The 21,273-nt window shown below is 43.7% G+C and overlaps 1 protein-coding gene across 1 annotated transcript in view; it reads right to left on the bottom strand.

The window, feature by feature from the left end:
• Window positions 1-14,735: 14,735 nt before the first annotated feature.
• The window catches only part of APPBP2 (amyloid beta precursor protein binding protein 2), a 43,055-nt gene continuing 36,517 nt past the window's right edge, over window positions 14,736-21,273 (bottom strand). Inside the window, exons 10-13 of the mRNA XM_032216958.1 lie at window positions 21,126-21,211; window positions 19,604-19,794; window positions 17,806-17,971; window positions 14,736-16,842 (exon numbers count right to left, since the gene is read on the bottom strand). Of these exons, the coding sequence (XP_032072849.1) occupies window positions 16,589-16,842; window positions 17,806-17,971; window positions 19,604-19,794; window positions 21,126-21,211 (697 nt within the window). The 3' untranslated portion in view covers window positions 14,736-16,588. The remainder of the gene's footprint in view (window positions 16,843-17,805; window positions 17,972-19,603; window positions 19,795-21,125; window positions 21,212-21,273) is intronic.

The raw sequence follows: 21,273 nt of genomic DNA, 5'->3' as shown, positions 1-21,273 counted from the left end.
CCTCTCCATTTCAGAATGCTCTGGAGGTTTGTCTCCCTTTTCTCAACCCTGGATGAGAAGCAGCTGTATAAGCTGTACAGATACAGCAAGACAGACCAATTCGCCAAATTCCTGGTAAGGATTAGATTCTTATATTTTTTACTAGCTGTTAACCCGGCATTTCCCCGGTATTTCTTTATCCCAATCCTGAATTAGACGTTCACAAAGGTCCTCCGGACCAAACCTAATTTCTAATGTTGGATTTTCCTCCTTACCAGAGGGAGCCCCCTTGTGGAGCACTGTGCAACTACACCGTGTTGTGCAATAGAAGCTGTTTTAAGGTAGTACAGTAGAAGCCATTTTAAGGAACAACAGGCTGTATCTTAACAGAACACACACCCAGAAGGATGTTAGGGGGTGTCTTGCCCCCACAGTATTTGTTTCCAGGGAGTCAGTTATCTGTGTACTAGGTTTGGGTGAAATTGCTCAAGGTGTTCCAGAATTATGCTGGAACACACACATACACACATAGCCATTTTGATAGCTAGCTAGCTAGCTAGAAAGAAGGAAAGAAGGAAAGAAAGAAAGAAGGAAGGAAGGAAGATAGCTATAAAGATAGATAGAAAGAAAGAAAGATAGATAGATTAGATAGATAGATAGATAGATAGATAGATAGATAGATAGATTAGATAAATAGATAGATAGATGATAGATAGATAGATAGATAGATAGATAGATAGATAGATAGATAGATGATAGATAGATAGATAGATAGATAGATAGATAGATAGATAGATTAGACATACATACATACATACATACATACATACATACATACATACATACATACAGACAGACAGACAGACAGACAGACATAACACCTGAGGGGAAAGGGATGGGGCTGCAGTCAGGTGCTTGCAGCCATTTTGACTTTTTTGACCCTGCCAACAAGCCTAGGGGCACTCTTATCTTTTTCTCACATGACTCAGGAAATTTGATTTGGAACCATTCCTGATTCTTTGAAGAAGCACACTCAAGAAGCACATTGGGCCAAATTTAGTAAAATGCTTATTTAGTAAATTGATCTCCAGAGCTGAATGGGTTACTATTTATCGTATATTAAAGGGGCTCTCCAAAACTGTGTGTCTGGCCTGCAGCCATCTTTTCTTTTGGGTCTTTGGCCTGCCACACTTTCTATTATTCTACTATGCCTTTTCTATTGTGGGAAAAGGGGATTGTAAGGAGTGAGATGATACGTAGCCATAACAACATTCTTTCTAGAAAGCCAAGGTCATCCTTTGTCTTTGCATCTCTGCACCTGACCGGAACTGGAGGGGTGGAAGCTGCCAGCATTGCAGTGGGAGATTGGACCATGGGATGGGCTTCTGGGTGTGGGGGAAAGATCTTGAACTTTCAACTGGGTGGGGAAACCGGGACGCTTTCAGATTCGGGTTTCCCCAGATGTGCCAACGTGGCTCTCTTCATCAATTGGAACTTTGAGCAATACTTTGCCTTGGAATCTGATTTACTTTTGGATGCTATTTGGAACCCTGACACTGTGGATTCCACCTCCCCCCCCCCCCCCAGTGTAATTTCTGGGCTGAAGGAAGGAGATACAGGTAGTCCTCGACTTATGACCACAATTGACCACAAAATGTCCATTGCTAAGCAAGACAATTTGTTAAAATGAATTTTGCCCCATTTTACGACCTTTCTGGCAACTGTTGTTAAATGAATCACCACAGTTGCTAAATGAATCATCCGGTTGTTAAGTGAACCTGGCTTCCCCACTGATTTTGCTTCTCAGAAGCTGTCTGGAAAGCTTTCAAGCGGGGATCACGTAACCCTAAGGCACTTCAATCATCATAAATAAAAGCTTGTGGCCAAGTGCCTGAATTTTGCAACCGTTGTAAGTGTGAGGACCAGTCATAAGTCACTGTTTTCAGGGCCGTTGCAACTTTGAACAGTCGCGACATGAAAGGGACTCAAGAACTATCTGTACTATACCAAATTTGCAAAATATTAATTTTGGCCTTTATACAAACCCAGCCACAGTTGTTGTTAATTTCACCCATCATGGTTGAATAAATTATGGCTTAATTTGAAGGGGGAAACTCAATGCAACCCGAAATCTCCCAAAGTCACTTTTTTCAGTGCTGTTATAACTTTGACCCGTCACTAAATGAACGGTTGTAAGTCAAGGACTATCTGTAGGTGAACCAGCTTTAGAAATAGTTGAAATCTGCAATTCTTTAAGTGTTGCAGTGTGGTTTTCCAACCTTTTTTTTTAAAGTAAGTACATGAAACAAAAGTAGTTTACATGAAAATACGTTAAGATTTAGGCAAAATAATAATAATAATAATAGAAAGCACTCCCCAATTTCCTTCAAAGAGGTTCCCTTAGCTATTGTTCTGACCCAGGTTTCCTTAAAAAGTATGAAGTGGAGTCTTGGTCCCGGCAAAATTCTTTTTATTGACACGACTGTGAATTCCTTTCATTCACCATCAGCAAGGCTTGGCAAACAGTCTTTCCGAGGAATGTTTATCCACACGCACCTTATCTCACTTGGAGAGCTGCCAGATAACTAGTTTCCCAACGCAGGGCAAGGCAAAACTTGGCACAGAGTCTCTTATAGCCACAAACAGAACTTTCCTCTCTTGAAACGACCGAATGGCTGAATTGTTTCCTGCAAAAGCCCCCTCCCCATTCGCTCCTCTTCTGTTCCCTATGGGAGGGGCCAATCACTTCCAAGGTGTGGCTTTACTCCCACGTGAACCCTGCTTTCTTAGATGTTCTTGTCTTCTGGCAGCTCTGCGCATGCACACACTGGGAACGGGCTCCAGCTGTTCCTCTGCCTCGCTGCTGTCTAGCTCCCTCCCTGCCTCTGACGCAGAGCCCTCGTCCGAGCCTTCCTCAACCCCCAGGACTGGCCTCTGTTCCTCCCCAACCTCCTCACTCCCCGATTCTGCAGCCAGCTCTGCTGGCTGCTGGAGGGCCACATCCGCTATGTTCTCTTGAAAACTGCTCCCCATTGCCCATCAGCCACTGCCCTCTGCCTCTCTCCTTGCTTTGTTGAATTGCAGAAAGTCTACTGCCACTTGGAGTACGCAGACATGGCCAGCCTGCCCAGTAATAAAAAATGGGCAAAGCTGCGTGATAGGTGGAGGCTCGCCAGTTGTGGAGGGAAGATGCAGGAAGGATATTTGCACGCACTGCCAGAAAGCTGTGATTTTCCAGAAGGAAACATGCCTACAGAAAGGTAAACATAGGATAAGAGAACTGGTTTGTCCAGTGGTTAAGGCCTCAGGCTAGAAAGTGGAGAGGTCATGAGTTCAAATCCTGCATTAAGCATGAAAGTTGACTGGGTGATTTTGGGCCAGTCACTAGCGGGGGTGTGTGAATTCTAGTTAATGCCTTAGGTATAAAAGTTGACTGGGTGACTTTGGGCCAATCATCAGGAGACAGTAAGTTTTAGTTCCGCCTAAGGCATGGAAACTGACTGGGTGATTTTGGGCCAATCACTAGGAGACAGTGAATTCTAGTAATGCCTTAGGCATGAAAGCCGACTGGGTAACTTTGGGCCAATTACTGGGAGACTGTGAGTTCTAGTCCTATCTAAGGCATGAAAGCCGACTGGGTAACTTTGGGCCAATTACTGGGAGACTGTGAGTTCTAGTCCTATCTAAGGCATGAAAGCCGACTGGGTAACTTTGGGCCAATTACCGGGAGACTGTGAGTTCTAGTCCTATCTAAGGCATGAAAGCCGACTGGGTAACTTTGGGCCAATTGCTGGGAGACTGTGAGTTCTAGTCCTATCTAAGGCATGAAAGCTGACTGGGTGACTTTTGGCTAATCACTGGGAGGCCGTGAGTTCTAGTTCCGCCTTGGGCATGAAAGCTGGTTGGGTGACTTTGGACCAATCACCAGGAGGCAGTGAATTCTAGTCCGACCTTAGTCATATGGGTGAGTTTGGGCCCATCGCCAGGAGACAGTGAGTTCTAGTTCTGCCTTAGGCCTGAAAGACTGACATCAAGGTCACATGAAGGGTTAATACTCTTCTATAATGCCTTGGTGAGGCCACACTTGGAATAGTGCATCCAGTTTTGCTCGTCACAATATAAAACAGATGTTGAGACTCTAGAAAGAGTGCAGAGAAGAGCAGCAAAGATGATGAGGGGACAGGAATTGGGACTGTCTAGTCTAGTGAAAAGAAGGACTGGGGATGACATGCTAGCAGTCTTCCAATATCTCAGGGGTTGCCACAAAGAAGAGGGAGTCAAGCTATTCTCCAAAGCACCTGAAGGCAGGACAAGCAGCAATGGGTGGAAACTAATCAAGGAGAGAAAAAAGCCAACACAGTTCTAGGCTGCATAAACAGAGGGATGGAATCACGATCATGTGAAGTGTTAATACCACTTTATAAGGCCTTGGTAAGGCCACACTTGGAATACTGCATTCGGTTTTGGTCGCCACGATATAGAAAAGATGTGGAGACTCTAGAAAGAGTGCAGAGAAGAGCAAGAAAGATGATATGGGGACTGTAGGCCAAAGCATATGAAGAACGGTTGCAGGAACTGGGTAGGTCTAGTTTAATGGAAAGAAGGACCAGGGGAGACATGATAGCAGTCTTCCAATATCTCAGGGGTTGCCACAAAGAAGAGGAAGTCAAGCTATTCTCCAAGGCATCTGAGGGCAGAACAAGAAGCAATGGGTGGAAACTAATCAAGGAGAGAAGCAATCTAGAAACAAGGAGACATTTCCCAATAGTTAGAACAACAATCAAAATTGCCTCCAGAAGTTGTGGGAGCTCCATCCCTGGAGGTCTTTAAAGAAGAGATTGGACAACCATTTGTCTGAAATAGTATAGGGTTTCCTGCTTGAGCAAGGGGGTTGGTCTAGAGGACCTCCAAGGTCCCTTCCAACTCTCGCTATTGTTATTCTGGTTCATGATGCTAGGTAGATCTAGTTCCCTCAACCGTTCATCATAGGATTTAGCCTCCAGATCCTTCCTCCTTTTTGTTGCTCTTCTCTGCACACTTTCCAGAGTCTCTGCATCTTTTCTGCACCATGGTAACCAGAGCAGGATGCTCTATTCCAATGTCCTAATGAGGCATGCAGCCATCTCTTTTGCAAAATTCACGAAGGTGAATTCCGTGTCGTTCCATCAGGTGCGCGAGGACCCAAGGCAAGGAAGCTATGGAGCAACACTGTGCCGCCTGCGACATATTTGATGCGCTTTCTGTGACTACGAATGAAGAAACAGCCAGTTCTGCATCATCAAATCTCTATTAAAGATAGCAGCATTTTTTTAAAATATAAAAAAAGTTAATTAAATAAGAAATCACATCGTTGGATGACTTCAGTTCGACTCTTTTGCGTTTCTGAAAGCAGATTCAGACTTGAGGCTTTGGCAGAACACGCAGCAAAATATCCAAAATCCACTTTTCATGCAGGGTTGCTGGCAATTTGCATTAAGTTTAGCATCTATACGGCAAAACCTTTTCCCACTTATTATATGGAAGAGGTTGCAAAGCTGTGCAGTGGGAGGAGTCAGGTTTGGCCCATCCCACTTGCTCCAGCAGAAGAGGCGTTCTGAAACAGAGGCATCCAGGTAGATGTGCTTGCCTCTGTATAGGCAGTCCTCAACGTACGACCACAATCGAGCTCTGTATTTCTGCAGTTAGGTGAGACATTTAAGCGAGCTTTGCCGTTTTTACAACCTTTCTTGCCACCATTGTAAAAGTGAGTCATCGCAGTTGATAAGTGAGTCACCCAGTTGTTAAGTGAATCTGGCTTCCCCATTGACTTTGCTCGTCAGGTCAGGTACAGATGAACAGAGGTGGAAGGGACCTTGTAGGTCATCTAGTCCAACCCGCCTTGCCCAATCAGACCCTCCAGCGTTTCTGACCAGATAGACCAGAACAGAGTTGGAAGGGACCTTGTAGGTCATCTAGTCCAACCCCTACCCCATTCAAACAGAACCTCCAGCGTTTCTGACCAGATAGAGATGAACAGAGTTGGAAGGGACCTTGTAGGTCATCTAGTCCAACCCCTACCCCATTCAAACAGAACCTCCAGCGTTTCTGACCAGATAGAGATGAACAGAGTTGGAAGGGACCTTGTAGGTCATCTAGTCCAACCCCTACCCCACCCAAATAGAACCTCCAGCATTTCTGACCAGATAGAGATGAACAGAGTTGGAAGGGACCTTGTAGGTCATCTAGTCCAACCCCTACCCCACCCAAACAGAACCTCCAGCGTTTCTGACCAGATAGAGATGAACAGAGTTGGAAGGGACCTTGTGGGTCATCTAATGACAGTCCAATCTCTTCTTGAAAGCCTCCAGTGATGAAGCTGCCTCAACTTCCGAAGGCAACTTCTCTTCCATGGGTTGATTGCTCTCTCTGTTAGGAAATTCTCCTTATTTCCAGGTTGACCAAGCTCTTCTTGACCAGTTTCCATCCATTATTCCCTGTCTGGCCTTCAGGTGCCTTGGAGAATAGCTTGACCCCCTCCTCTCTGGGGCAGCCCCATAAATATTGGAAGAGTGCTATCCTGTCTCCCCTGGTCCTTCTCTTCCCTAGACTAGCCAGGCCCAATTCCTGCAACCGTTCATTCTCTGTTTTAGCCTCCAGTCCCCTCATCATCCTGGTTGCTCTTTTCTGGACTCTTTCTAGAGTCTTTTTTTATAGTGTGGTGACCAAAACTGGATGCAGGACTCTGGGGGTGGCCTTACTAAGGTTGCAAAAGGGGATTGTCCTCACCTTGTGACACAGCAATGGTCATCAGTATGAACCGATTGAATTTTGATCACGGGATAATGGGGATGCTGCAAAGGCCATCCCTGCGAATAACGGTCGCAAGCCGCATTTTTCAGTGCCGATGTAGCTTTGGTCACTAAATGAACTGTTGCAAGTCGAGGACTACCTCTGTGCCAATGAAGTGGAGGTGCACCGTCACAACTGAAGCTCCACCCGTTCTGAACGCGCAGAGACAAAAGGGCTGGCCCTTTGGTTGTGAAGCCGTACCGTCTTGCAAAATCTGGCTCTTCTCGGGATATCCTGGAAAGAAGCTGCCTATAAAATCATTAAAACTGTTTCCTCGTTCTTTTTATCTTCCTTCCCGTTAAAAAAAAGCTCTTACATTCCCTCCCATTCTTCCTCTGCCTTTCCCTTTCTCCTATTCCTCTCCTTTCTTCTCTCCTCCCTATCTTTCCTTCTACTCCTCCCTCCATCCACTCTATCCGTTGTTGTGTTTACATATTCTCTTCAGGGAATAGGAGTAGGAAAGAGGGGAGGAATGGGAAGAAGAGGGGAAGGGTAAAGGGGAGGAAGGGGAAGGAGAGGAGGGAAAGGAGAGGAGGAAGGAAGGAGAGAAGAAAGGAGGGAAGGAAGGAGGGAAAGAAGGAGAGAAGAAGAGAAGAAAGGAGGGAAGGAAGGAGGGAATGTAGGAGAGAAGGAAGGGGGAAGGAAGGAGGAAAGGAAGGGGGAAAGGAAGGAGAGAAGGAGAGAAGAAAGGAGGGAAGGAAGGAAGGAAGGAAGGAGGGAAGGAAGGAGGGGAGGAGAGAAGGAGGGGAGGAGAGAAGGAGGGAAGGGGGAAGGAGGGAGGGGAAGGAGGGAAGGAAGGAGAGCAGGGGAGAAGAAACGAGGGAAGGAAGGAGAGCAGGGGAGAAGAAACGAGGGAAGGAAAGAGGGAGGGAGGGAAGAAGTAAGACCGTTGTAAGATAAGATGGATCTATGGGATGGTAAGAAAGCAATCTTCAAGTATATTGTCAACTGTAGGGAAAAAATGTTATAAATACATATTATTAATAACAGTTATGAGATCATATAATTGTGAATGTATATATGAAATTGATAAAATAAAAAAAAATAAAAAAAATAGGAAGCCTCGTGAAAGATTAGCAGCTTAGTTGAAGGAAGTTTCAAGACTGAGGCAGGTGACTCTCATTATGACCACATTGACGTAAGCACTGGAGCAAGCAGGTTTATCCAAGCCCTTAATTCAACATCAGAGAGAGATCTGTGACCTATTTGTTTTTAAATTTCTAGATCCCCAAATGGTCCAAGGTCATTTAAGAATAGTTCAAAAGTGACATCCCTAAAACAAAAAATGCTCAAATTCATTTGGGCTTTTCCCAGAGGATTTTGTTTTACTTTAACTAAAGGGTTCTTGATGCTCTCTGAGCTTGGTTGTTTTCCTAGAGACGTTTCATGACCCAACTAGGCAACATCATCAGTGCTACAGGGGAGTGAGGGAGGATGATGACTAAGTGGTGCTTGGTGCTCTCTGAGCCTGGTTGTTTTCTTGGAGACGTTTCACAACCCAACTAGGTAACATCATCAGTGCTATAACATAATGAGAGCAAACCCACTCCCTTTTACCACTGACGGTACCCAGTTGGGTAACAAAACATCTGCAAGAAAACCACCAAAATCAGACAGCACCAAGAATCCCAGAGTTTTCCTCCTCCTCCTCCTCCTCCACAAACCCCACCTCCTCCTTGCCCTGATGCTATTACCTAGTTGGGCCATGAAACGTCTGCAAGAAAACCGGGCAATACCAAGCTCAGAGAGCACCAAGGACCCCCACAGTTCAACCGTGAGCTATATAGATATTGTTTTCTATCGGTTCTTTCTAAATCAGCCAAATATTACACACGCACGCACATACCCACAGGTTCAGGAACACTATATTTATTAAGTCAATAGTTCATTTTAGCAATACAATTACAGAATATCACAATGTTGGTTACAAACATACTCAGGATGGTTGGATGTGTACAAAGAATAAAATTCAAGCACGGCGGTCTGGCGTGATATCAGATACAAAAGAGGAACGGTGGGATGATGGTCTTCGTATAAGTAACAGTGGCACAGAAAAAAAGATGGATTTAAGAGACAATGGGTGATGTGACTCAGCTTTGGGTTGGTTGGTTTCCCAACCACGTTGCTGATAAGACAGTTTCTGCTTAATATATGTACATATTTTAATCCCCTTGTTAAGATCCATGGAGTATTAAAAAAATAAACGAGTACTGAAACCGGTAATATTAAATAAAAAATAAAAGCTCGTCCAACCCCCCCCCCCCGCCCCACGAAATAATGCTAAAGTTTTTCCTCTGTTTTAAAATCTTATTTTCATGGCAACATAGCTCATATCAAGGAATATGCATACAAAGGAAAGCTTGTGAGATGGTTTACACATAAGTACCTGGTGGGGGTTAGTGATCCAACACTGAAAAACCTGGATGTCGAAACACCCAAGTTTCTAGATATCTCTATATATTTATATAGCATATATATTTTTTTCCATCTTATTATTATTTTTTTAACGTCTTCAAACCAAAAGAAATCTGCACTTAAAAACAACGCACTAAGGCCGCTTCATGCGATTAAGATACCTACAAATTGCCGTGATAGGACTGTGTTTGCTAACGAGAATCCGGAAAGGGTTTTTTTCCCTGCAGGAAATAGGGAGGTGGGCTTCGCTGCCTTAAAAACGCATTCTTCCTGAGTTTGGGGAGGGGAGACAAAACGCACTGATCCCCTTCGCTGTCCAAAAGGAACCCTATTGCAAAAGCCCATTTTTGCCACGTGACCTTCACCCAGTGGTGGGATTCAGCCGGTTCGGGCGAACTGGTAGTGAAAATACTGGCTGGCCATGCCCCTCCAAATGACTAACCTAGCCATGCCCACAGAACCGGTAGTAAAAAAAAAAATTGAATCCCACCATTGCCTTTACCCCTCTTCTTCTACAACGCAACAGGACAAAGGAGCCAAGATTTATTACTGCCAAAGGCCAAGAGGTAAACCCTGCCACAGGATCAAACTTGTGTCAAAACCCAAAACCAACAGAAGTTTAAAAAAAGGAGAATGAAAAGAAAAATAGCCGTTAACAAGCAAAACAGGCATTTCGATTCAGGCTTGAATGTTGAAACCAAGGAACACGTCGTATCTCCGTTCCTCTCCTCCCCCGTGCCCAGTCATGGGGCAGCTTTGACCACAAGGCAAAAAAAATTCTTCAGCATCTAACGGGGTGCTGTTTTGTTTTTTGTTTTCAAAACTAGGAGTGATGGGAACGGTGGTGCAATCCATGCGGAAGGCACCAAGTTTGGAGTGGCTTCAGTGTCCGAAAAGAAGGCACGAAGGCTGTGCACGCTTAAAATGAACAATAATTCGGAGGAATTGCTGCAGACAAAGTGAGGGGCAGCTCCTCTCTGCAGTTCATTCAAGCAGCTCTTCTATTATGATTTTTTTAATTTTCAGGCTTGGTGGGGGAAAAGAACTGTAAGAAAAGAGGCCAAAGAGAGTTTGGTAATGGGAAGGGATTGGACGATTTCTTAAAGCGGTTGGCTCTATTTTCAGGGGTTCTTGTTAGCGGCCCAGATGAAATCGCGACTTCTTTCATAGGTTAAGCACTAGGAGGCACGTGAAAGACGTATCAACTGCTCAAGTGCCGTCTTTTTCCCCCCATCCCCACCCCGTGGTACGAGATCGATTTCTGCCATGCACTGAGAGCGAAACGTGGTCATCGGTGGTGTTAAAAAAAGGCATGGTCCAAAGGAGAGGGAGCTCACCACTCTCCCAACAACTGGCCCTCTTTCTACAGCCAGTAATTTTATCTGCCCTACAAACCCCGTTGGGATGGGATTAAGGGAGAAGGATGAGAGTTGCAAGAGACATGAAACATCCATGGGGGGAAGGCAATCACATCGGGTTTAGACGTGGCACAGAGAAAACAGCAATGGTGCTTTCGGGTTGCATTTCAATAAGTCTGATCAATTATAGAAGACAACGCTCGGGCAATTTTACAAGCTCTCTCGGTTTTGGTGGTAGACTCCAAACTGTCTGAAGGAGCCTTCCACTATGGCTAGATTGTGTCCTTTGGGTACAAAAAACGGACAAGTTCAAACTATTCCCTACAGTATACAGGCCGCGAAGGGATTTGCAACCTTGGGAGCAGGAGAGATTCTAAAAGCAGTCGCCTCAAACCGCAAGCAATTCGGTTCCAGTTCCATAAACGCACCTGGGGGGGGGGGGAGAGAATGGATCCTAAACCACCTGTTGGGCGAACTCTGCCCTGTAGAGATCTCCAACCCAAAGTAACAACTTTCTAGGCTCACAAATAGGTTTCCACAGAATCAACAGCTTAAATCCAGAAACTACCTTAATCAAGGGATTCCAACTGAGGTGATGATTCCTATTCCCGTTGCCCGGCCAAAGCATCCGTCCACCGACTTTCGTTTGGAAGCAAGTCCTCAAAATTCACAAAGTTTACCAACAAGTGTACAGTTAGTCTTTGCTTAACTAGGACACTGTAAAGAAAGTAGACTGGATGAACTGGATTATATCCTATCCTCTTGCTTCACCACCTCCAGCCAAACTTCAACTTAAGGCCAAAATGAAAGAGAAATTAAACAAAATGCATTGCCTCTAAACAAGACCTACACATGTTCTTTCAAGAGCCATTTAAATTCTTTAAAGCAGCTGCAAGAAGCTTTGTGGGCAAAAAAAATCCTGCAATAATTATAATTTTATGGAAGGAAGGGGAAAAAGGACCTGTAATAGCCATGTCAGATTTTAAGCCTCCAATGCCCTAGTTCCCTTGTTTCCCTAATGCCCATGCTCACCAATCACAATCCTGATCAAATGGGCAAAGAATTGGAGGTCCAATGTGAGTTTTCGGAACACCAAAATCCCAAGCAAAGGAAGGAGCAAATATTTCCTATTTTCAGTCCTGGGGGGGGGGAAAAAAACATTTTGCTTGCACGGGTGAATCTTTATATATTTATTATGATTTTTGACTAAACCCTAATCAAAGCGCTTCGCACGACGGTGCAAACTTATTTCGCAATGCAAGTTCTCAGTAGCAAGGAGAAAGGGGTGGAGGGGGAGGAATGACCACCACTCCTGCAAAAAACAACCACAAAAACGCCAACTTCCAACGGATGTAACAATAACTGCAGTTTCTCTGTCTGCAACAGTTTAATGGGCCTAGACTTGAATACCCCAGTACAACTCAGCTGTTTGTTAACAGCAACATGCCTGAAGTTTGGTGTAGTTCAGCACAATCACATAGAGTTTGCCCTTAACTCTATTTTTCAATGGGTACTGTGGCACGCTGGCAGTGTGTTCAAATGTGACTCTGAAATAAGAGCTACCCTCTCTGACTTTCATACTTTACAAGAATCCTTCTTCTTCTGCTCCCAGTCGCTCTAGATCAGGGACTCTCCAACCTTGGCCAAAGACAGGTGGACTTCAACTCCCAGAACTCCCCAGCTAGCCATGAGGAATTCTGGCAGCTGAAGTCCACAAGTCTTAAAGTTGCCCAGGTTTGGAGATTCCCTGATCTAGATAAGAGTTTATCGGGATTTCTGGGTAGGTGAAGGCAAAGGGAAGGAAAGAAATGAGATCTTTTGTTAAATTAATTACTGGGATGCCGGGGGATGGAGGGACAGGTTAGATAAACAGTTCCTTGCAAATACTGTACACCAAACTTCACAACTGGCACCTTGTGGTGCCAACTGTGCGTGATTCACTGAGGAGTGCAATTTGGATCTTCTATTTTAGTGATGAAACACATCCCCATGCTCCAAAATCCACCCATGATGTAAAACAAGTGATATGGACTAGAAAATAAACATGGATATCATTGGCAACGTCAGCACCTGAACTGGCAGGGGAAGGAAAACCTCACCTCAAAAAAACATCAACTAAGGAAATTATGCTAAGCTCACCAGTATTTCTAGTCCTGTCTTCAAGCAGCCAAAGATTTAAAAGAATTATCTTGATGGAGGTTTCTCCATCTGATTTTGAGTTCAAACTATCCACAGGCACCCCCCCCCTTCCCCCGAGTTTTAACTGCAGTTTCAGGAAAAAAGAAAGCAACTGCAGCCAATTTTCCACATGCTTTCTATTTACCACATCATCCCTCACCTCCAGTGACCAGCAATAACAGGCGGGGATGATGGGATTTGTGATCCAATAGATCTGGAGAAGGCTGGAGGTGGGGAAGGACTGGTCTAAGATTCAGAGAGGCCCCCTGGAATTAGCTTGCCGGTCATCCCGAGAAAGCGAGGCTTTCAAGAGGACAGTATAGGAATTGAGAGCAGGCTAGGAAAGGCTAGGGAAAAAAATAATCAAGGATTTGCACGACTTTATTCGGCCATGAGATTTTAGCGCTTCATGATTTTCAAAATCAAGGGACCTAAGAGCCAGCATCTGAAATCTCAGTTGAGACGTCATGCCATCAACACGGGCATGGCTAATTCTGCAATGGAGCTGCAAAAGTGACGGACCACCTCTAAAGGGGAGGGAAAGGAGAACTTTCTCTAAAGATGGAGTCAATATTTCCTGTGTTTACCCTGGAAATGAGGGGGGCAGGGGAGAAGTGTTCCAGGCCATATTTCTTTTGGATACTGTCCTCCTCTCTTTTTCCTACTGTTAGCTGGAACGGACATGCTGGCACAAAAAAAAATAAAAAATGGATTGATTTAATTTTCCCTTCCGGAATTTCGATCAACTAAATGCAACTGAGAATAGAAGTGACATGATTTAGGAAACAGGCAGCCTTTGCGTGAGTGGAGATAGAGAAGGAGAGAGAGAGAGAAGCAAATGGTTTAAAAATCTACGATGGGGAAGAAAGCAAACTGAAATGTTTACACTGCCACTCCAATGGAGAACCACGTTTAAAGACAGGAGTGAACAATGGGAATTGAAAGGACCAGGGGAAGCCCAAAGAGCCAGAAACCAAACGAAGAAGCAAAGAACTCTCCAGACAATCAAGCCAACTACTTTGTCCCTAAAACAGTGAACCTCTTAGAAACATCTCTTATTCTAAGACTGGGAAGGGGGGGGAGAGAAAAGCCTTAAAATATTAAAGAGCACCCATACAGCTGACTGCAAACAGGACTGAAGATCTGCAGGTTCTTACTAGAGGCACCAGCCCAGGTGGGAGGTGTGGCTGTCACCTGTCCTTGCTCACTGCCCCAAACCTTTTGGTCACGAGTCCCAAGGCAAGGGGACTTTCTGACTGCTCACGTTCACCTCCCAACCGCCTTTTCGAGGGACTGATCCCCGAACTCAAGACGCCATGCCCTCAAATCAAATGCCAACCTCTATGGAACCAACCATCAACTCTCTAAAGTATGTTTTTGCCCCGGTCTGTCCCCGCATTAAATTTGCTTCCAAATTTTTCACCAAAGAATTATAAAATGCCTCACCTCCAGGAGAGTTAAGTAAGTAAGAAAGAAAGAAAGAAAGAAAGAAAGAAAGAAAGAAAGAAAGAAAGAAAGAAAGAAAGAAAGAAAGAAAGAAAGAAAGAAAGAAAGAAAATGAGAGGGGGGGAAGAGAAAGAAAGAAGAGGAGGGAAGGAAAGAAGGATGGAAGGAAGCAATTCTTAAAAGGCACTAGTTCAAAACAAAAAGGACTGTCCTGCAATATTCTACTTCAAAAGCCAATGGTATTGCTATATTTCGGATAAAGATGAATATATACAGCCATTCATTGCTATTCTTTGTGGAGTCCATAACATGCAGATCTTTCATTCCCTTCCCCAAAACATTAAAACGGTAAATGAAATTCATTCCAAATCCTAGAGGCGCTTTCTGCTAGCCAAAGCTCCTTCCCTGGCAGCTTATAAAACCCCTGAAAATAGGGGTGGCTACCCACCGATACTTTAATATACAGAGACAATGTCAGCGCCTCCATATTTAAAACTGAGGTAAGAGCAAGGTTTTTTTTGTTTTGTTTCTGCTTTCCAAACTGGGCACAGACTCCCCAGGTCTTTTCAAAATTTCAATTGTTACCTCAATGTTTAAAAGACAGTTCATCTAAAAGAAAAAGGCAACCCCACCCTCAAATTAAGACAAGCAAGTGAGACAGGCATCAATGCTTTAAAAAAAAAAAGGAAACAACAAGCATTTAAAAAAAATGAACTTAAGGAAATAACATTGTGATCGTTTGTTCAGTGTAAAAAACAATAATAATGAAGCTTAAAAAGAGAAAGGGAAGCAAGAGAGACGAAGACTGCCTTGCTGTGCTTTTTCTTCTTCTTCTTTGGATATTATTTCAGGGACCTCTGCAAAATATAAAAGGAACGATCTCCGAAGACACAAAATAAAATAAAGTCGGATAGAAGGGGGAAAAAAAATTCAGCACAAGCAAGTTACAGCCTTTAGAGACAGCTTATTTTGAAAAGGCAGAAGGGAAGGATGGAGAAGCGTTTTTTTTTTTAATGCAAAATAGCGTTTAGTGTGTATCCATCATAGTTTAAAAGGCATTATCATTGCAGCGGCTGAAAAACGGGTGGAAGCTGCTAATATATTCTCTGTCCTGCCTTGCCATGAGTGGGTGTGGTTGAAAATGCACCCTTCATTAAATTAATCTACAGGGTCAAAGGGAACGCGGGGGGGGGGGGGCATGAGAAACAGTACATAAGGCACTGTTCCACGACTTCTTTTTCAAAGGGCAGGCTGGTCCCCTTTTAAATTATCCTGGTCCTGTCACACACACACAAAAAAGGAAAAAAAGCAAAACCAAATAAACCACCTTGCCTCTATTACAAGGAGAAAGCAAGTGGAGGCCAAGGGGTTATTCTTTTGGAGACTTCTCAGCATGGTGGTGCGAACCAACTGGTGCGGTTCACACACTCTTCTCAAAGGCCCAAAGGGTTAGTCGCAAACAGGCGTTCCTTCTCCGGAGGAACCTCTGTTGCTTTAAAAGGGTGAGAAGGCCCAGTTTCTTTCTGTACATGTGCAGGTTTTTTGCTTTTCAATCGTTTTTTTTTTCCTTCCCCTTTTCAAAATCATCCATACTGTGGAGAGATCTGGGTGCAGAGGACAAAAAAAGGGGGTTTAGGAGCAAGCTTGGTCAGGCAAGGAAATTCTTAAGCCATCGATTTCTGGCAATTGTGGGTCGACGGCAGATTGCCATTGCTGCGTGAACCCAGGAAAAGTTGTTCCCCTCGACAGAAGCCGGGTTTCTGCCTGGACACAAGTCCGGATCATACTTTTCCCCTTTGCATCCAGATTCTGCAGGCCCTAATACTGAATAAAACTGTTTATTGGGGAAAGAGAATAATCCTGGCACCCTCTTTTCTCAATTAAGAATGCAACTCTTTAAAAACTGTTAAATGGTTTTATTTTATCTCTAGTCTTTGCAGCGATTTCTTGTAAAGTGGCTTTTTTTTTTTTAGAACAAAAAAAAAATAGAGAAGATTATTAGAGATCTTTCCCCTCCTTCCCCCCCCCCATGTACATGCTTGTGTGTACGTGTTTGTTAACCACACACACACATTACACACGCACGCACCTTGAACCCAAACAAAATATGCTGTGCTCATGCTCGTGCATTTAAGCACATGTCCGGCTCACGGTCACTCCATCAAAAGTTGATGTCATCCCCCAAATGGGGATTTTTTTTTTTTTTAATGGACTGGACCAGTGTTCCAATGTAATTTTTTTTTTTTAAACAGCTCCGGGAAAGGAGGGGAAAAAGAAAAAAAAAAGAAATATGGTTTTCGAATTTCACAGTATGACTTTTCCCGTGTAAACCTGGGGGGGAAAACGAAGAAAGAAAGAAATATTGGTAGAATTGACCAAGTTCCTTAGCAAATGGGTCCTTCGACGGTCTGAGACATCAGGAAAGACTGGACAACTTGTTCGGTTGATTGAGGACTGGTGCTTACATCCTCCAGGGCATCTGTGACTGAAAACTGCCGATCCCGCAATCGGTTCCAGTTGGCTAAGATGTTGTGGTATTCAAATACTTTCTCGTAATTGCCAATGGAGTTGTACAGTTTAATGAGGCCCCTGTAGTCATATTCTAGTCCGCTGTAACCTTCCCCAAACAGCTTTTTTCCTAAAACAACAAAATTGGAAAACCAAGAACAATATTAAAGGCTGCCATATTAAAGCGTGATTTCCGCCTTTTAAAATTATAGATGAAACAGAATTTTTTAAAAAAGCCAGAAAGTTTTTTGGGGGAGTATGAATAATTGGTTCTAGAAATGGACCTCTACATTCTTCCAAGGAAGTTTGGACTTACAAACAGAATAATCCACCGTGGTGTGTGTGGTGGTGGTTGTAGAGATCCTGGAAGAACTCCAAAGTTTTTTTTTTCTGGGAAATGTCATCATCTCCAATGAATACAAAAAAGCTTAACTGTTTGCTCCAAACCCTCCATTATTCTTCCTGCTTTCTTTCTTCAAAGGGAATTTACATTAATTAATTTACCTTAATTACATCCAATGATTAATCAGTTAATAATGGGGGTCTAAATTATAAATCTGGGATCTTACTTTAAATGCTTTAAAACATAATGACCAGGAGAAGCTAAGTGGTCAGGAGGATCTCCCAACAGGCTTGCTTCAACTGGCTAATAAAAAAATCAATCTGTGTGTGTGTCTGTCTGTCTATCACCTGTCTGCTTGTGTCTACCTATCTATATCTATCTCCTCTATCATCTATGTCCATCCATCCACCCATCCATCCCTATCATCCATCCCTCTCTCTCTCTCTTTCTATCAATCTATCTATCATGTCTGCCTATGTCTATCATCTATATCTACCTCCTCTATCATCTGTCTACATCCATCCATCCATCCATCCATCCATCCATATCTATCTATTTATCTATCTATCTCCCACTCTCCATCCATCCATCTATTTAATCATCTATCTCCCTCCCTCCCTCCTATCCATTTTATAGACAGTGTCTATCTATTTGTTTGCCTGTCTATTAATTTTCTATAAATGAGGCTCAAGGGGCTCCCAGTGTCCCTGATTGCCACCCCTCCCCTGAACAATTAAAGAATTGCCTTACCAATTGCAATGGATCTCAAATAAAGCTTCTCAGCGTTTTCGTACTGATTCATGTCGTAGTTGTAGAGCGAGGCGAGGTGTCCCACCGAAAGAGCGACTTCGTAATCTTCTTGACCAAGCAGCTGCTCCTTGATCTGAATTGCTTTGATGTGCATCTCTTCTGCTTCCTGCAATAGCCAAAAATATTAAGGTACTGACTTAGGAGTCGTGGCTATTTTTTTTCATCAAACCCAAGGAAGTGTCTCTGCCTGCTTGAGAATACAAGCTAATGTTCTTAAAAATCTAAAACAAAATGCCAAGCTTAAAACTTTTTAGACAAGAGGGTGCATGAGGGAATCAGCTGAACAAAGAATTTTGAGATGGAGTGAGATAATTTGGGAGAGATGGTGGAGTGGCTGAATTTGAACCTGCTGCATTCTGGCTATGAACATCTGTGAAACTTTACTCTATTCTTGGGAATGCTGAAAAAGGTGCTTGTCTAAATTAAGCATTGGGATGGAGAGAAGGAACGAGGTATACTAGACATTCCCATGACGGCTGCTCTTTCTTCCAATCAAGACTTTTTTAAATAGCTTTAACAACTTCTTCACTTTTTAAATTTTTCAACAACTTTAATAACTTTTTAACAATGTAATGCTGTTTCAGTAATACACCTGTCTTCCTTCTATATATAGTCCTCGACTTACAACCATTCGTTTAGTGACCGTTCAAAGTCACAATGGCACTGAAAAACCGTTTTTCTCTTACAACTGGCATGTCTCAATGAACAAAAGAAATGTTGGGCTCAATCGTTGTCATAAGTCGAGGACTACCTGTAATAGAGCACGTTGTTAGTGGACTTATCTACCATATTAACAGGACTGATTTATTTTAGAGCCATAAAAATGTATGTAATTAAATATATATATATGAAGAATAAAAATGAAGTAAATGTTATTTATTTTCACACTGCTTAATTTAAAAAACAGGCAATGAATGCAGAAAACCTCAGCATCAAACCAATGATCTTCTTTATAACCGTAAAGAGTAAAGTTTAGTAACTTTGGTGATACAAAAACAACAAAATTAATTAGCAATTATTATTACAAATGTTTATACATTTCAAAGAAAATACAAGTAGTCCTCAACTTATGGCCAGTCACTTAGCAACTATCTGAAGTTATGACGGACCCTCAAAAAACTGCTTATGCCCTGTTTTGAAGTTAACACCACTTCCCCCTCTGCCTCCCCCCCCCCCCAGGTATATTACTGCATCTGGGGCGTTTGGCAACCAGCCCACATCTATGGCTGTTTTGCAGCATCCTGTGTGACTGCAATTTATGATGTTTTTGCCCCCAAATCAGTCATAAGTTGAAGACTATGTCAGACCTGGAAGCCATCTTTTACATTTGGCCTTTAGACCTGCCACATTTTTTTCCTGTGGGAGGGGGAGGGTTATATGGAGTATGGAGATATATATAGTCATAATAACATTCCTTTCTCAGAGACTCAAGGACATTTCGCCCTGCACCTGGTGGGGTGTGACTGGACGGTGCCTGATTGGGCCATGGGATGGACATGTGGGTGCTGGGCAGGGACTTGGGAATTTCGTTTGGGTGGGGAAAACCTGGAAGCTTTCAGATTCGGGTTTTCCTAGATGTGCCAACATGACATCTCTAATAAAACGGAACTCCAGCCTTGGGAGTCTTCTTTCGTTGGGGGTGTTACTTGGAACCCTGACAAACTACTTGTATCCTGCTGTGACAAAATGCCCATTTTAGCGACATTCCTGCCCAGCGCCCTGAGAAAGCTGTACTTACCTTAAATTTCCTCATTGACTGATAAAGTCGCCCAAGGTTGCCGTAGTGTTTTGCTGTCTGAACGTTGAACTCCCCAAATGCTTTCTTGGCCAGCTGGAGAGAGGAGAGGTGTAGGTCGTGAGCTTCTTGGAGCAGCCTTTGCTCGGTTTCTTTATTGTGGCAGTCGATTGCAATCTCCTCCAAGATAAGCGCTTTAAAAGGGGGGGGGGGAAGAGATAAAAAAAAAGTAGGTTAGCAATAGCCCTTAGACATATACCGCTTTAGAGTGCTTTACAGCCCTTTCTAAGCAGTTTACAGCGTCTTGCCCCCAACAAACTGGGTCCTCATTTTACCCACCTCGGAAGGATGGAAGGCTGAGTCGACCTTGAGCTGCTCAGAATCAAACTGCTGGCAGTGGGCAGAATTTGCCTGCAATAGCACTTAAGACTGCTTCCCAGTGCTTTACAGCCCTCTCTAAGCGGTATGCAAAGTCAGCACATTTCCCTCTAACAAACTGGGTTCTCATTTTACCGAACTCGGAAGGACGGAAGGCTGAGTCCACCTTGAGCCGGTCAGAAGTGAACTACTGGTGGGCGGCAGAATTAGCCTGTGATATTGCATTCTAACCACTGTGCCGCCACAGGTTAATAAAAGGTATTAAAAGGTATCTGGAGAGTGAAGAAGACCATGGTCTAAAAGTCATCTTCCGGGATCAAGACGAAGAGCTTCATTCAACCCTTTTATCCTGCCTCAGTTATCAGTCAACATGACAAGGAACCTCAGGCTGAACTGATGTTCAGGTAGGCCTATCTCTGCTGTGACTTTTCCAACTTTCTGCCTAGCCGCATCAATTAGCCCATCAAGCCCTTTCCACACCAATGATAAGAAATGCCGCTACAGGTAGCCATCGATCTGCGACCACAACCAGGACCAGAATTTCCGTTGGTAAGCAAGGCAGTTTTTAAGTCAACCACACCCGATTTTAAACCTTTCTTGCCATGGTTGTTGCATTGTTAAGTGAACCATGAAGTCGTTAAATGAATCCGTCTCCTCCCTCATTCACTTTGCTTGCTGGAAGTGGGCTGGGATGGTCACAAATAGGGATGACATGACCCCGAGACACTGCAACCCTTGCAAATACATGTTGCCAAGTGTCCGAATTTTTATCATGTGACCATGGGGGATGCTGTGAAAGATGCAAGTCAGTCAGCTACCTTTCATGCCTAAGGTGGGAGTAGAACTCCCAATCTCCTGGTGATTGACCCAAAGTCAGCTAGCTGACTTCCATGTCTAAGGCAGGACTAGAACTCACTGTCTCCCGGCGATCACCTTGGTTTTCATGTCTAAGGTGAGATTAGAATTCATAGCCCCTTGGTTTCAAGCCTGGTCCCTTAACCATTACTAGACCAAAACTAGCTCTCATTGTCAAGGAACTCGCAAAGGCTTATCTCACTTATCATTGTTTCCTCAGAGCGTTTAATTCTCTAAAGCCACCATTTCTGTTTCCCTCCCATGGCAGCTAAACCCAGCTGGCAGATAATACCTTTAACTCTTTTGGAGGAGGCGAGGAGGAGATGATCTTCTGGGAGAATGTGGGTGATGATGCCAATCGCACGTTCTGCATGGAATCTAAAAGATCAAAGACAAGAGGGAAAACTTGAGCTCTTGGTCCTTATCCTGGAACTTGGCTA

This window comes from Thamnophis elegans, chromosome 4 (assembly GCF_009769535.1).
Source record: "Thamnophis elegans isolate rThaEle1 chromosome 4, rThaEle1.pri, whole genome shotgun sequence".
Taxonomy (NCBI): Eukaryota; Metazoa; Chordata; class Lepidosauria; order Squamata; family Colubridae; genus Thamnophis; species Thamnophis elegans.
Note: the sequence above shows the minus strand (reverse complement) of the source record. Positions and strands in the feature narration are given on the sequence as shown.